Below are 15,123 nucleotides of genomic sequence, written 5' to 3' on the forward strand. Positions count from 1 at the left end.
TTTTAATGCATTAATAAAATTAAACATGCACACAGATCTTATGCAAACAAAACAAGAAAATCGCACAATATTTCCTAAAAATAACACATAATTAAAAATAAAACTAATTTTGGGAATTATTTTGGAGTAATTCGTATGAGGCAAAAATCACGTGCTCACAAATATAATACATGTAATATTAAGATTAATGTTGTTGATATACATTGTGATGCTTTGTCACGTTGTGGACGTGTTGTTAGGATGGTTTTGGTGGTTCTCTGGCAGGTGGATAGGCCCAATTACAAAGGAAACTCTGCCGAAATTTTTGAAAAATTTGGGACTTAGTAAAAAAATTTGTCGCCTAAAGAGTGGTCTTAATATTTGTGTGAGTGAATGCAAAAATTGCAGAAGAGTTAAAATTTCTGATGATTCGTGTTTCCACAAGCTTATGAAGGAGTGAGTTTAATCTCTCCATGGTATTACGGCAGCAATAGAGTATATGTGTTGTGATCTATGGCTTCGAGCCAAGTTGGGGAGCTTGCTATTGGTTAGCGGATTGTACGGTTATGTACTATGTTAGTTCCGATTTGATGCATGCTGGTGAATTAGTTCTGGTTGTGGAAATTAGGCCGAGAATTGCACGAGTGAAGGAAATTTTTTGACAAGATGTCATGAGCTCGGATGAGAAGGAGATAAGTTTCGATGTTTACGATAAGTTGGAATTGTCTTCAACGTCACCTAAGATCAGTGTTTTGTAAAAAGGGTTTTGCGTCCCGGTTAATGACTCTTGATCGCTCTTCAGTGTTAGTGCGATCGATGGTTTGGAGGTACGCTCCAGATATTGTTGTGGTAGGTTGTGGGAGTGTGTCCCACGGGAAGATTATATAAGTGTGGCATGTGATCACTTGATTGATTAAAGATGTAAACCAAGTATGAAGTTTGTGATGGTGTCGTTAAATTAAAGATTCATGCCTGGAGGGCACTTGGCATATTGGGTTGTGAACTGGGGAGGATTACCCCGATTGTGATGGTTGTTCTTGTGTGTTATGAGAAAAATGGGAGTTATTATGGACCTTTGAAAGGTTATCAGACTAGTTCAGTGTGATCAGAATTGACTTGAAGTCGATGGATAAATTTAATGTGAATAATGGCTCTATATCAGGCCAGATGTGTGCATTTTAGTAACGCGGTCCTCATGGAGGAGTAGTTAGGTTGATGTTTCATTGTCAGATATTTCGCGTAGTGATACATTGCGCCGTGTGAGTTGTGAGACGACTTGGGAAATTGCTATGTGTTGAGAACTGTTTAAGAATGACGTTATATGAGCATCTTGGCTCTTGAAATTCAGATTGTACATCGCACCTCAGTTGTGCTTGAGTTTTGTAGCTTATAACGCTATATGTCCCTCAGAGATATTATTATGCACTTAGCATGCTTACGACCGATACTCGGTATTTTGTTGTAATGAGCAAATTTGGCTCGATGTGCATCTCCTTATGTGAGATCTATATGTGGATCGGGTGGCACGCCGCCATGGGTATGTTATCTGGATCGGGTTGCACGCCGCAACAGTGTGATGTTGAGTATAGTTTTCTATATGCTATTTTGTATGCCTTGCTTCCTATTTTCTAAGGAAAGTCTGTATTAGTGTGTGAGATTGGTAATTCCTTCCAGAGTTAGTTTTTCTTTTGTACCGCGTTCGAATTGGTAGCTTATTGGCATATTGAGGCATCATATGCGACTTTTGATTATGTCTGGGGTGGCTTATTACCTGAGCAGTTCGTACTGGGTGAGACGAGATCATTGAATTTGAGATTAGTGCAATCTGAGTATATGAAGTAAATTAAGGAGCTAAGACCATGATTTTGCTCAAAATGAGGTGATAGTTCTTGCCAGGAGTATAGAACCAACTAATCGTTGTCTCGACAGTGTTCATGAATTTATGCATACCTCATCCGTCATGTCAATATTATAAGAGTTAGAACAATACCTATTTACATCATGCAAAACATGAGATGTGTAGCGATTTTCTTCTAGGTGATTAGAGAAAAAAAAAAGCTTCAGATGATTAGGGCGAATGATCTTCGGATGATTGGGGAAATAGTATTGTTAATTGAAAGTGACTTGACAAGAGTATATGTCTCATAAAAAGGTAATGTTATTAAACTAATGATATTTCGGTAGTATTGCGGCATGTTCTTGTTGGGTTCGTTGATGGTACTGATGAGCTTGAGGTACGACTCTTTTGTTTGAGTCATTTTTCATGACTTGAGTATGTTCAGGTCGTTTCTTATTGGTGCGCGTATTATAAAAGTTGTGGCTTAGGCCTGTATTGAGATGTCATATCACCAGAGTGGTGTGTTGGATTCGAGGTGATCATTGGGGTCATTGATGAATACGAACGGATTTGATTTCAACATGTTTGATGGGTAAATATCGAGGTTCGGTTTTAAAAAAAAATTGTTACTATAATTGCTAGAGGAGAAATGGCCTCATGAATGGTTGATCTGAGCAATGGTTATGATTTATTGCATGTTTCAATTATCATTGGCAGTATATGAGAGTGTTGGAATGAGACATTGGCTAATAAGAGATTTCTATCGGTATTTGGTTGTTGTGGGCAGCTGCTGTGAATGGAAGTTATTGCTGCATTTGTTTGAGTTATTGGTATATCATACAATTGCACCTAAGGTTGCAGGCATGGTCTATTACAGCTGGTTCAAACTTATTCTGAATGTAGGTGTGAGGTTCTGATCTTGTGTATGATTCCGAAAAGGTGAAATGTGGCCTATGATTTATGGGCTAGACTAGATTGTGTGATCTTAGTTACAACGTGTTATCGGACCCATGTGAGATAGGGTGACGTGGGATCATCCCCGGGTTTATGCTTGATAAGGTCATTCAGACTTTGGTTGGCTTCTAGGACAACTCTGGGTATGCTCGAGGACGAGCGTTTGTTTAAGTTGGGAGAATGTGACGACCCGACCCGTCGTCTCATGCGTTACTGTCTCGTTCATCCCATTTTATGCTTCCTCATGTTTCATTATCGGTATTGGGTGCATTAGAATTTATTTGGAGCGTTTTTGATAAGAAATGAGACATTTAGTCTCTTTTAAGAAGGTTTAAGTTGGAAAAGTCAACCGGACGTTGACTTATGAGTTAGAGGGCTCGGATATGAATTTCGACGGTTCGGTTAGTTCCCAGAAGTAATTTTGGAGGTCCGGTGTTGAATTAGGCTTGAATTGGTGAAGTTAGTATTTTGGCAAATTCCGGTTGATAGGTGAGATTTTGATGATTTTGGCGTTAGTTGAGGTGTTTTGACGATTGGAGCAAGTTTGGATAATGTTTTAAGACATGTTGGTGCTTTTAGTTGAGGTCTCGGGGGCCTCGGGTGTATTTCGGAAGGTTAACGGATCGATTTAGGCACGAAAAAATAAAGCTGCTGCATTTTTTTATAGCACTGTGAACAGTAGTTATGAACAGTGCCCCATAACAGTATCCGTGAATAGTGCCGTGAACAGTATCAGTAACAGTTCGTGAACAGTATCCGTGAATAGTGTCGTGAACAGTACCCTGTAACAGTATCCGTGAACAGTATCGTAACAGTACCCGTGAACAGTACACGGGGTGAACAGTATTCCGAAAAATTTTGGGCAGAATGTTTACATTTCATTCGCGAAAAACACCCCATTTCTCCACCATTTTTAGTCATTTTGAGAGCTTTTGGACGGGGATTGAAGGGAGTTTCAACTAAGATCGATTGGAGGTAAGTTTTATGAGTTAAATACATGATTTTATTGAAGAATCATCCTAGAAATCCATGAAAACATAGCCAAATTATAAGAAATTAGGGCTTGAGATTGAAATTCTAAATTTGGGATTTGAGGGGTCAAATGGACTCCGATTCTTGTGAATTTGGTATGTATAGACTCGTGGCGAGATAAGGAACATTTTGATGTAAAAATTTCTGGATTTCAAGACGTGGGCCCGGGGCTCGGGTTTTGCAAATTTCATGATTTTTGATATTTTTTGAGTCTTTTCGATTGGGTTATATTCCCTTAGCCTATTGTGATGTATTCGTTGTGGTTTTGGCCAAATTCGACCCGCGAGGAGGTCGATACGAAAGGAAAGGGCATCGCGGAGTAGTATTTGGCCTGCTAGAGGTGAGTAATAGATGTAAATGTTGTTCTGAGGGTTTGAAACCCCAAAATTTCCCATCGTAACGCTATATTGAAGTGACTTGCACGCCAGATAACGGGCGTGGGGTAGAGCACCGTTGGGGATTGTGACTTGGTCCGTCCCGAGAGATATTTTACTACATTTTTGGTTGAGACGTATACTTTATTATTGTGAATTGGGCTTGTTGCCATGCTTGGGGCCTTGTGCCGACCTGTAGAACCCTTAGGGGATTTTTGACTGGTTTTCCTCACTTATTTTGTTAAAGAATTTATATCCTCAGTCATGTTTCCAATTGTAGGCTTCTTGCCAATTATTTGAATCCTTCAGGGATTGATATCACTGCTTTCGCATATTTTGCATATCATTTGACCTCAGTCCAAGGTTTTAAATACTGTTTTGCAAACTCAGCCATCTTTCTAAGATTTGAAAACTTAAATGATATTTCTAAATGATATTTCGGGCTGAGAACTACTATTTTACAAATGCCCAAGGGGCTTATGATGATTTCTGGACTGAGCATGGATCGGGCTGCGCGCCGCAGCAGTGTTATATTGATGTTGAGGCGGAGAGCCTGGTTGATTATATTGATATTGAGGCCGAGAGCCTGGTTGATTACATTGATATTGAGGCCGAGAGCTTGGGTGATTATACTGAGATTGATACGAGGACGATGGCTTAGATTTGATGCCACGAGATGGCTTGATATTGCGCTTGGGCTGTAGGAGCCCCTCCGGAGTCTGTACACACCCCCAGTGAGCACCGTCAACGATAAATAAATATGGATGGCTCGGGTTGCACGCCGCAGTGGGTACCAAAGGGTACCGTCATATGCATTGCATTGCACTCATGTATTTATTCTTTATCTGCATTATCTGCCATAATAATTATGTGCTCTTATTTCATTGACTTGTTGCTTTATACTGTTCTGAGCCTGAGGGGATAATACTGTTCTGAAATACTGAGCCCGAGGGGCAGATTCCTACTTATTATTTTGATACTGAGCCCGAGAGGCAGATTTCTAATTTTTATTTTGATACTGAGCCCGAGGGGCAGATTTCTACTTATTATTTTGATACTGAGCTCGAGGGGCAGATTTCTAGTTATTATTTTGATACTGAGCCCGAGGGGCAGATTTCTACTTGTTGTTTTGATATTGAGCCTGAGGGGCAGATTTCTACTCGTCATTTTACTGCCAAATTACCTGTTTTACTGGTTTAAAAGAAATTTCACATGATGTTTCACTGAATTGTTATTTTAAATGATTGCACTGCTTCTGTATAGAATGTTGTGTGCCTAAACGTGTTTTCTTACCTTCAGTCATTATTTATATTTTTTACTCACTGGGTCGGAGTACTCACATTACTCCCTGCATCATGTGTGCAGGTATAGGCATTCCTGAGGTATAGAGCGAGTTTTCTGCTGTTCCGGTTTCATCGGAGTTATCGAGGTAGCTGCATGACGTTCGCAGACCCGTTTTCTCTCTTATCTTCTGTTATTTATGATATCTTCAGACTTTGTTCCTAATTCCATACTTTGTAGAATTTTAGTAAACTCTGTAGTAGCTCATGACTTGTGACACCCCGGTTAGGGCTGAGTTGAGTTAGATTTCCGTATTTTATCTATACTTTCCGCTATTGAATATTATTAAACCATGTTTATACTATAATTGTGTTAATTCATTGTCTTAAAAGGATGAATTGGGTTGAATGGCTGGCCTTGTCTTTATGAGAGGCACCATCACGACCAGGTTCGGGAATTGGATCATGGCAGAGAAGAATGTGTATAAGAATGTGCTATATACTTTTCTCAATGATACTGAAAAGTCAAAAGACAATCTTAAACCTCGGAATGATCTTAGAGATATGGGTATAAGGAAAAAACTTTGGGCAGATGAGAATGGAAGCTATCGTCCAGCCTTGTTCGCTCTTTTAAATTCAAAGAAAAGTGGATTTAAGAAAGACATATTTTTGCGGACTTTACAGAATGCCAAAATGCCTGATGGATACGCTAGCAACATTTCAAGATGTGTTGACTTGAAATAACAAAAGCTCAAGTCAATGAAGAGTCATGATTTTCACATTCTCATGCAACACTTGTTACCAATTGCCATACGTAATATTTTACCATACAAGGTGACTGCAGTATTAATAGAGTTGAGTTCGTTCTTCCGTCAACTCTGTGCCAAAAACTTAAGTCCCTTAGACCTTGACAGGCTCCAGTCTCGGTATTTTGTCACCATGAATCACCTAGAAATGTTATTCCCTCTTACATTCTTTACAATCATGGTTCATTTAACTTGTCATCTAGCTGGTGAAGCAAAACTTGGTGGACCTCAACAGTGTCAGTGGATGTATCATATCGAGAGGTAAACAATATCTCTTATTGCTTGATTGGAGCTTGTATATTAAGAATAGATGTTAATTTGTATCCATCAACTAATTTTTGATCTTTTGTTTTGGTATTTAGGACACTTCAAATCCTATGTGCGAAACATGTCACAACCAGAAGGTTCTATAGCTGAAGGATATCTAGCTGAAGAGGCTCTTACTTTTTGTTCACAGTACATTGAAGGGATTGAGACAAGATTTAATAGACCACGCCATGTTGATGATTTTCTGGAGGATAGAGGCTCGGCGAATTCATCAAGTATTTTTCCACCAGTTGGTAAAGGACTAGGAGCTGTAACATTTGAGTTGTCACCTATGGCAAAACGTGAAGGGAAAAAATGAGTACAATAAATTTTTTTTTTAAGATAGATTCTAAATTTAAACTCTTTCTACTGTTGGAGTTTTCCTAATTATGTATGTAGCCAATAAATATAAGGCTCATAATTAATATTTAATGAAAGATAAATCATGTCTGTTGGATCAATTATTTGATGGATGTACCGAATTAGGTTACTCTACAAATTGGTCCTCTCCCCATCCATTACAACTTGTTTGGAAGGTTGTTATGTATCGTTTCATAATGTATCGTATAGTATTGTATTATATTGTACTATATCGTTTTGATGTATATAATGTTTGGATAGATTGTATTATTTGCCGACGTTTCATGATGTCATGCACCACTAATATGAAAAATAAACTTGCAATATTATAAAAAAAAGTAAGGTATGATGTAATATTATTATATAAAACGGTAAGGTAAAGGATAAAATAAGATTGTTTAATAATAAAAAAGGACAAGATGAGAGGAAAAAATAAAATAATGACGCAACCACATCAAATCGGTCGTTCAATAAAGTACACTTTTCGTCGTTACGTAACAATGAATTTAACGATACGATACAATAAAATTTAAATGACAATCAAAATAAACATTGTATTTAAATTAACAATACGATACAATACAATAAGTAACAATCATCCAAACAAGCTATTAGGGTTACCGTAATTCTATTCTCTTTTCTATCGCTAAAGACAATAATAAAGAAAGCTGGGATGAGCGACGAACAACGAGAAAATAATTTCAATTAACGCTTCTGCTTCACAATATTTCCGTATCAGATACGTTTTTGTAATGTTTCTCGGTAAAATTGTCATATTCAAAATCCTGATATGCATTAAGTTAAGTTAACATCTACGCCAGTGTCTTTGTTCCTTTTTTATTTGTTTTTACTTTTTCCAGATTTTGTGTGTTAAGAGCCAGCATGGGCTTAAAGAAATTAATTTTAGAAATTTCTTTCATATATCTTGTTTAAAGTCAAGGGAGGGAATTAGATACAATGGCAAAAGTTGCTTCAAAGAGTACATAGTTTGTCCAATAATTGCAAACCTAAGACAAAACTTAAGCACATAACTTGCTTTAGTTTAATTTAGGTATAGAAGCAAATCATGAGCTAAAATAATATTGTCTGACTTTGACATAGCTACTTGCTTTTATTTTAGCTACTGAGGGCTCAAAATCACCCTTTGAAATGATAATCTTTTTAATCTTTTATTCTTAAACCAAATTTCCTCTAGCCAGTTCTATTATTAAAGAAGAGGTGTTATTTAGTCAACGTTAAGTTCTCTCTTTAATTGAAAAAAGAACTTTAAGAATGATCTACCTTACTAACTGCCTATATGATTGATTGGCAGCATTTTGAGAGGTCCTTTGAAAAATAATGAAATTTTAGAAAAAGGATTACTTACACCAAACCACCAACTGCATGCACTAAATTAATTTGAAAATAATATTTTATCTATTTTAAACATTTCTTATACAGCATTTAGATTGGTTTACATACTTCTTGAGTTAATTTTTTAAACCACTTTTTAGGCATTTATTATTTGTTGTGATAAACTCGTATTGTGTTTGGTTTGGTGATAGCGCCAGAAATTATTTACATCTCACAGCCAAAAAAGTATATAAAATTTATATAATTTTTGTATATAACATACATAATATATATATATACAAATTTTATACATTTTTTCGGCAATTATTTTTACAGCGGCTATATCATTTTTCCGTTTGGTTTCTATTCCTTTTTCCAGTTACTGCAATATCATTTTTCCGTTTGGTTTCTATTACTTTTTCCAGTTACTGCAACCTCGGCATAGAAATGAAAGGGGAAAACGAAATAAGAAGAAAAATATGGCCCATGCAGGTCTCGAACCTGCGACCTTCGCGTTATTAGCACGACGCTCTAACCAACTGAGCTAATGGGCCAGTTGTTTATGAAATTTATATTTTTTGAATATATAGCAGAATACTCAAAAAATTGAGATGCTTTAACAATATGTGTATTTGACTATCAAGTTCCTAGCTTCCTTTTTCTTAAAATCAACAAATACTAAACAAATATTTAGCAATTGGTAAATAAAATGTCCAAGTTCATGAGTTGTCTATAGCTTGTACATATTTTGCAATTGGTAAATAAAATTTGATAATCTATTTATCAACAGCAGAAAGATAATCAGACTACTTAAAAGCAAAAAATAATTCATTCATCCAAAAAATATAAGGATTCTCGCTGAAAACAACACAATCCAATTTCTTTCAAAAACATTACCACACAACTCTCAATTCACAATTGACTTATTTTAGGTAACAACAAAGATTCTAAATGAACAAAAATCACAATTACAATAAAAAATAACCAAATTATTGAAACATTTGATTTAATCAGCATCATTAATTGGCACTATTTAGTTCACCTTCCTGCAGTTTACCCTAATCTGACCTTGTCTCCCTGTCAATGGCTTGATATTACCCATCTTAATCATAGACTTAGCAAAATCTTTAGAGAAAGTCCTTAAGTTCTTACTATATTTTTTAACAAGATCATCAGTTTTTCCACCACTAAATAGTGCTTGATCAGAATGCAAAAGCCCTTTCTTGGACACCAAGTTACTAAAATATTTCGAGTCGAAAAGAGCTGGTGTAGGATCAAGAGAAGCAAGATTGGAATCACCTCCTCTACGTGGACAATTTGCTTGGCGTTGCCTTGCAAAGGTAGAGTCAATGTTGTTAGTCTCATTGTATATGCGATTTCTGAAGGTGAAACACTGAGCAAACCCTAATGTATGGCCACCGGAGAGTGCGACGAGGTCTTCCTTATCCAATCCTTGTTTCTTGAAGTTGTTGATAAGGGCAGGTAAGTCCATAAATGGAGATGGAATATCATTGTTGGCTGTGGTTCTACTTGCTGTTGTGGAGTCTCTTCTTCCCAATTTCACTTCCCATGTTGGTCCATGTAGCTGTTCATGAAAAAAAGTTTCAGTTTAATTATATAACTAAAGGTTCATAACATTTGCAGCACACACATTTATATAGATGTAAGCAGATCTAGTATTTAAAGTTTATTGGTTCCTACAGGCTGTTACGAATCCAAGAATTTCGCCGAAGGTTTTCAAAGTTTAATATATGTATAAAAAGTAAATTTTATATATTTTTTATATACTCTGTATAATTTTTCGATGAAGGGTGTTCAAGTAACCACCCTTCACTCTATGTGGCTACACCACTGCCTATAGAGACCTTAAGTTAATACTCCCTCCGGTCCACAATAAATGACCATTTTACCTTTTATTTTGGTCCAAAATAAGTGTCCATTTACATAATCAAAAAGAAATTAATTTTATTTTTCTAAAATTTGCACTTATTTACATATTTCAAAACGTCAAGGTAACAATTAATTGATGTTAATTTAGTGAAGACATATTTTTTTCTCTGGAAATTCGTATTTTTGTAATAGGTGTGCCAAAAGTAAAATAATCACGACCGGAGGGAGTATATAGTAATAAGTAGATTCCAATAATATATTTATGGATATTTAGTATAGAAGGGAGTAATACGCACAGCAACTACGGAGTCACGAGCTGCAACTGCCAAGATGTCCGCACAAGATACAACCGGACGTCCACAAACTTTATCAACCGCAGATTTGATTTTATCAATCACCTCAAATCCTCTAGCAGAATTGTTATTAGCACGAGCAGTCTTTTCACTGTCAATAGTAGCTGTTTGGTCAAGAAGAACCGAAGCATCACAGCCCTGCATTAACCAAAAGCAATGACTTCATTCCTAACTTCAAGATTTTGGGTTAAATACTCATATGCTTTCAAAAATAGAAATTTGGATGAAATGGAAAACATTAAGTGCGAGAAAAATATAAGCTTACATTAACGAAACAATCATGAAAATGCAGACGTAGCAGAGAAGCACCCATTCGTCTCTCTTTCCGAATTGCATCCTCAACAACCCGTTTAATTGTTGGTAAAGCTTTAGGACAAACATCCTCGTAGAAATCATCGGACAAATCCGAAAACGCCATAACTGCTAAAGAAAACAAGATCAACACATGAAGAAAGAAGAAGCTACGTGAAACCATTTTATAAAAATTAATTACTACTATAGTCTATGAAGTTCTACACTTCTATATTGTGATGTTATTGATTTTTTGTGATGAGAGTAGTAAAATGTGGCTATATTTATAGGTTAGAAAAATGTTGACTATTATAACACGACAATGGTTCTAGGTTTAGCAACTCTCACAAGAGATGAGCCAGACTTTGACTAGTTCTAAGAAGACATTTTTTTTTAAAAAAATAAAAAATTATGTTCTGGTCTTTGGTATCAATGCATGAATGAAAAGTTCAGACTTGGTAATTTTCAAATATAATATTCATGATAACTAAGACGAAAGCTGTATTTAGGTAACGTATAGATTAACATCATATCATTTTGACCTGGTAGATAATATGGAAGGTGCTGATTATGGGGAAATTATTACTAAACGTTTGAAATTTTATTTTTCTAGCTTCAGCAAAATATACATATATTCACGAAATTTGTAAGAACAATGATTCTAATTTCACTCTGACTTTTTATTTTTACGTGCTTTAATCATTTGTTCATACTCTTAAGACTGTAAAAGATGAAATAATAATGAATCAATTATAATCAGTGAAAAGATTAGTTTTTAGAAAGAAAAAAAAAACTCAAGAAAAATGGCAATTTTATGCCCTAAAGATTTAGAGCCCCTTTGGATTGGCTTAAAAAATGACTTTTAAGCAGAAGTACTTAAAACACTTTTTAAGTGTCAGAACTTGTTTTATAAATAACTAGTTACGTGTTTGGATAAAAGTGCTGAAACTAAAAATATTAAAATGACTGAAATATCTTTAAAGCTGATAACATTAAAAATAAACTTATTATTACAAGTTTTTAATGCTAAATTGATTCCTATACAAATTAATTTATGTCTAGTTCTCATTAAGTTCTCAATGATTAGAATGATAACGTATGAGGGATTAATCAAGGAGTTATAAGCAACTACCAACTCCAATTTTGGAGAAAAAGTCAACTTGTCCAAAACAAGAAAAAAATATCGAAAAAACCCTTCGAGTATCTATACTAACTTTGTCAACGCTAACTGCACATGCATATAATTAAGTTAATTAGTTGCAATGGGGCCATGATTAACATTGGTTAATGACGCTAAACGTCTTAATTAGTTCTTTAAACAATATATGGAGTGTGGTGTACTTGCCAGCGTTCTATTTTATTAGTTCATTCATTACTTATAATATAAGGTACGTTAATTATATATTCAATAAGTATTAATCATATGGTCCCTCCCCATACCGCGTCTCACCGAAAAATCTTTTAAATTAAATACAGTGAAAAGGATACGTGATCAGTAGATAAACAACTACCTTTAAACAATAAGTTTTATAAAAAGGTTTTAATTATTAGCATGATTTTCTGTGAAGTGACATATATACTGGATAATGAGACTAATGAAAACTCTAGTAAATTGAACTTGGTTAGAATGTAACAACACGCAACAAGGGGAATCTTCTTAATTTAGAGAAATTGAAGTTGCATTAGAAGAAGTTATTGACAATTTAGGACAGTATATTAGCTTCCTTAGAGGCTGTCTTGGGCTTGAGGTGTCTTACTTGTGGGTGAAATTAAAAGAGACCTTTTCCTACCAATACCATATATGAAATCTTATTATAAAAAATGTACGTAGTTTTATATTTATCTGCCATGTTCACAGTTTTTCTATAATTATTATACCATTCATTAAATACTAATTATTAGGAGCTGACTCCTTCCTAATTCCTTACCAGTTTTTGCTTTTGACTGGTAAAGATTCCGCGCGCCATCGAATTGTCGTAGATGCCCTTCATCCCTGTTTTATTTTTTCTTTATTGACTTTATGAAGCTGGACATTAAAGGAAAAGAAAAGATACTGAACAATTACTTTATATTGACTTTATGAAACTGAACATTACAATCAACATCTCAGAACAGTTAACTTTATTTATATCTTCATCATTTGTAAAAGTAATTTAGAAAATCTACGAAATCATTAGTAATTTGCCAGATCATTAATACAGAAAATTATCCAAATATCATATATATATCCGACTTCTCTCTACATCTCTCTCTATTTCTCAATCGCAAATTTCAGTAATACAAAGCAAATGAAAAGAGAGCAGCAATTCCACCATTGACAGCCATTAAAAAGCTTGAAAGCTTTGAATTCAAATATGGATTTTCAAAATCATTATTTGTTTAGATTGGGTATTGTTGAAAATAATCGGGAATATGGTTTGGAGTTTATATCTCAATTTTGAGGAGTTTGGTGAAGATTAGACTTGATTTTGACTGAATTTCAGATTGAAACTCGAAGAAGAAGAAGAAGACATATTGCAGAAATTGTAGATAAATTGTAGATTATTTGTATTCTGATTGTAGATGCTTTATTTTCTGTTTTCACAAATAAAAAACGGCTAAAACTTCTACAAATCTTCTGAAAAATGCAATTATGTCAAAAATCCCAATTATGCTACAATTGAATGGGAATTGGGATATAAAAATTCAATGTACCCAGTTTCTAGATATTTTGTAGATAAATTGTAGATTATTTGTATTCTAATTGTAGATACTTTGTTTTCTATTTTTACAAATAAAAAACGACTAAAACTTCTACAAATATTCTGCAAAAAACGTAATTATGTCGAAAATCCCAATTAAACTACAATCGAAATGAGAATTGGGATATTAAAATTCAATATACCCAGTTTGTAGATATTTTGTAGATAAATTGTAGATTATTCGTATTCTGATTGTAGATGCGTTGTTTTCAATTGTAGATGCATTTTTACATTCCTATGCCACATAGGAATTTTTACATTCTTCAATTGTTGTTAAGAAGATGTCGTTGATACACTAATGTTGTGGTTCTTTTACTTTATGGCTTTGGACTAAAAGATAAACTGATAATTAATAATCCATAGTGGAAATATTAATATGTAATTAAATAAAGAAACAAACAAATATTTGTTTATCAAACTTAAGTTCAAATTTTACAAAATTAATACTCTCCATCACATGGTTGTACGTAACCCAATGGTACGACTAGAATATAAAAATGATTGTGATATCTGCTCTTCAATTTTCTACAAAATTTGAATTCTCGATCCATGAAAAGGTGTACGTATTATATTACTTTGCATTCCTTCGTCATTGTCATTTAAAAAAATTTATGAGCTGGACTCAATTAGGTGACATATTTTAATATGTTAACAAAAACTGCTCAAGGTAAGGATGCTAGCTTTTTAGGTTAAAATACACTATGATATAGAATTGGTAATTTGGTATACTAAGTGTAATTAAGTCAAACCTTAAATATTGAGGGTAATAAGGTTTCCTATGTGGTATAGGAATGTAAAAGTTTCAAATTAAAAACTAGCCAGATTTACAAGTGGTAATTGAAAAATAGCCATAATTTCAAAAATAATCAAAATTTAGCCACTTTTCATGTAAAGATAAATTTGAACGAAAATACTGTTCAAAATTCGAAAAAGATTCCAGCATAATATACTGGAGTTCCATCATAATATACTGGACTTCCAGCATAATATACTGGAGTTCCAGTATAATATATTGGTCCAGCATAATATGCTGGAAGTTCATATATAAGTGCTACAATCTCTAGTATATTATGCTGGAACTTTTCATGTGTTGGAGTTTCAGCATAAGTTGCTAGAAGTTCATACACATGTGCACCAATCTCTAGTATATTATGCTGGAACTTTCGATGTTGCAGCAAAATAGTGGCTATTTTTAATGACTTTGCAAATGTTGGTTATTTTTCAATTACCAGTCTAAAAATTGGCTAGCCTGTGCTATTTTCACCTTACGTCTCTAATATGTAAGGACTAATTAAGTCCAACAAAAAAATGAGAAGAAAGAAAATAGAAAGTAAAAAGAAAAAACTTATATTCAAGGAAGGAAACATTATTATTATAAATCTCTAAAAGCTCTTTATAGTTCTCCTCAAATCTCCACACATTAAAATAAGCTAGTAATACCCATATTTATAATGGTATGAAACCTATTTGAACTAGAAATATGAAAACCGATTCTTATATAATTTTGACTACAAATCTTATGTAGAGATAAATTAAATAAACTAACAAATATCAAATCCTAAATAATTAAGGTTTTCTATTATAACTT

At 34.2% G+C, this 15,123-nt stretch overlaps 1 protein-coding gene and 1 non-coding gene across 2 annotated transcripts; both read right to left on the bottom strand.

Moving 5' to 3' along the window:
• Positions 1 to 8,740: 8,740 nt before the first annotated feature.
• TRNAI-AAU (transfer RNA isoleucine (anticodon AAU)) lies at positions 8,741 to 8,814 on the bottom strand. The gene has a single exon. It is a non-coding gene; the product is annotated as a tRNA-Ile (tRNA).
• Positions 8,815 to 9,070: 256 nt separating this feature from the next.
• LOC104236558 (peroxidase RIP1-like) lies at positions 9,071 to 11,051 on the bottom strand. The gene is made up of 3 exons (XM_009790499.2): positions 10,769 to 11,051; positions 10,447 to 10,641; positions 9,071 to 9,845 (listed from the first exon to the last, which is right to left on the bottom strand). Exons 1-3 carry the CDS (start codon positions 10,976 to 10,978, stop codon positions 9,294 to 9,296), a joined length of 957 nt encoding a protein of 318 aa, XP_009788801.1. The 5' UTR covers positions 10,979 to 11,051; the 3' UTR covers positions 9,071 to 9,293.
• Between the last annotated feature and the right edge of the window lie 4,072 nt (positions 11,052 to 15,123).

This window comes from Nicotiana sylvestris, chromosome 12, assembly GCF_000393655.2.
Source record: "Nicotiana sylvestris chromosome 12, ASM39365v2, whole genome shotgun sequence".
In the NCBI taxonomy this organism is placed as follows: Eukaryota; Viridiplantae; Streptophyta; class Magnoliopsida; order Solanales; family Solanaceae; genus Nicotiana; species Nicotiana sylvestris.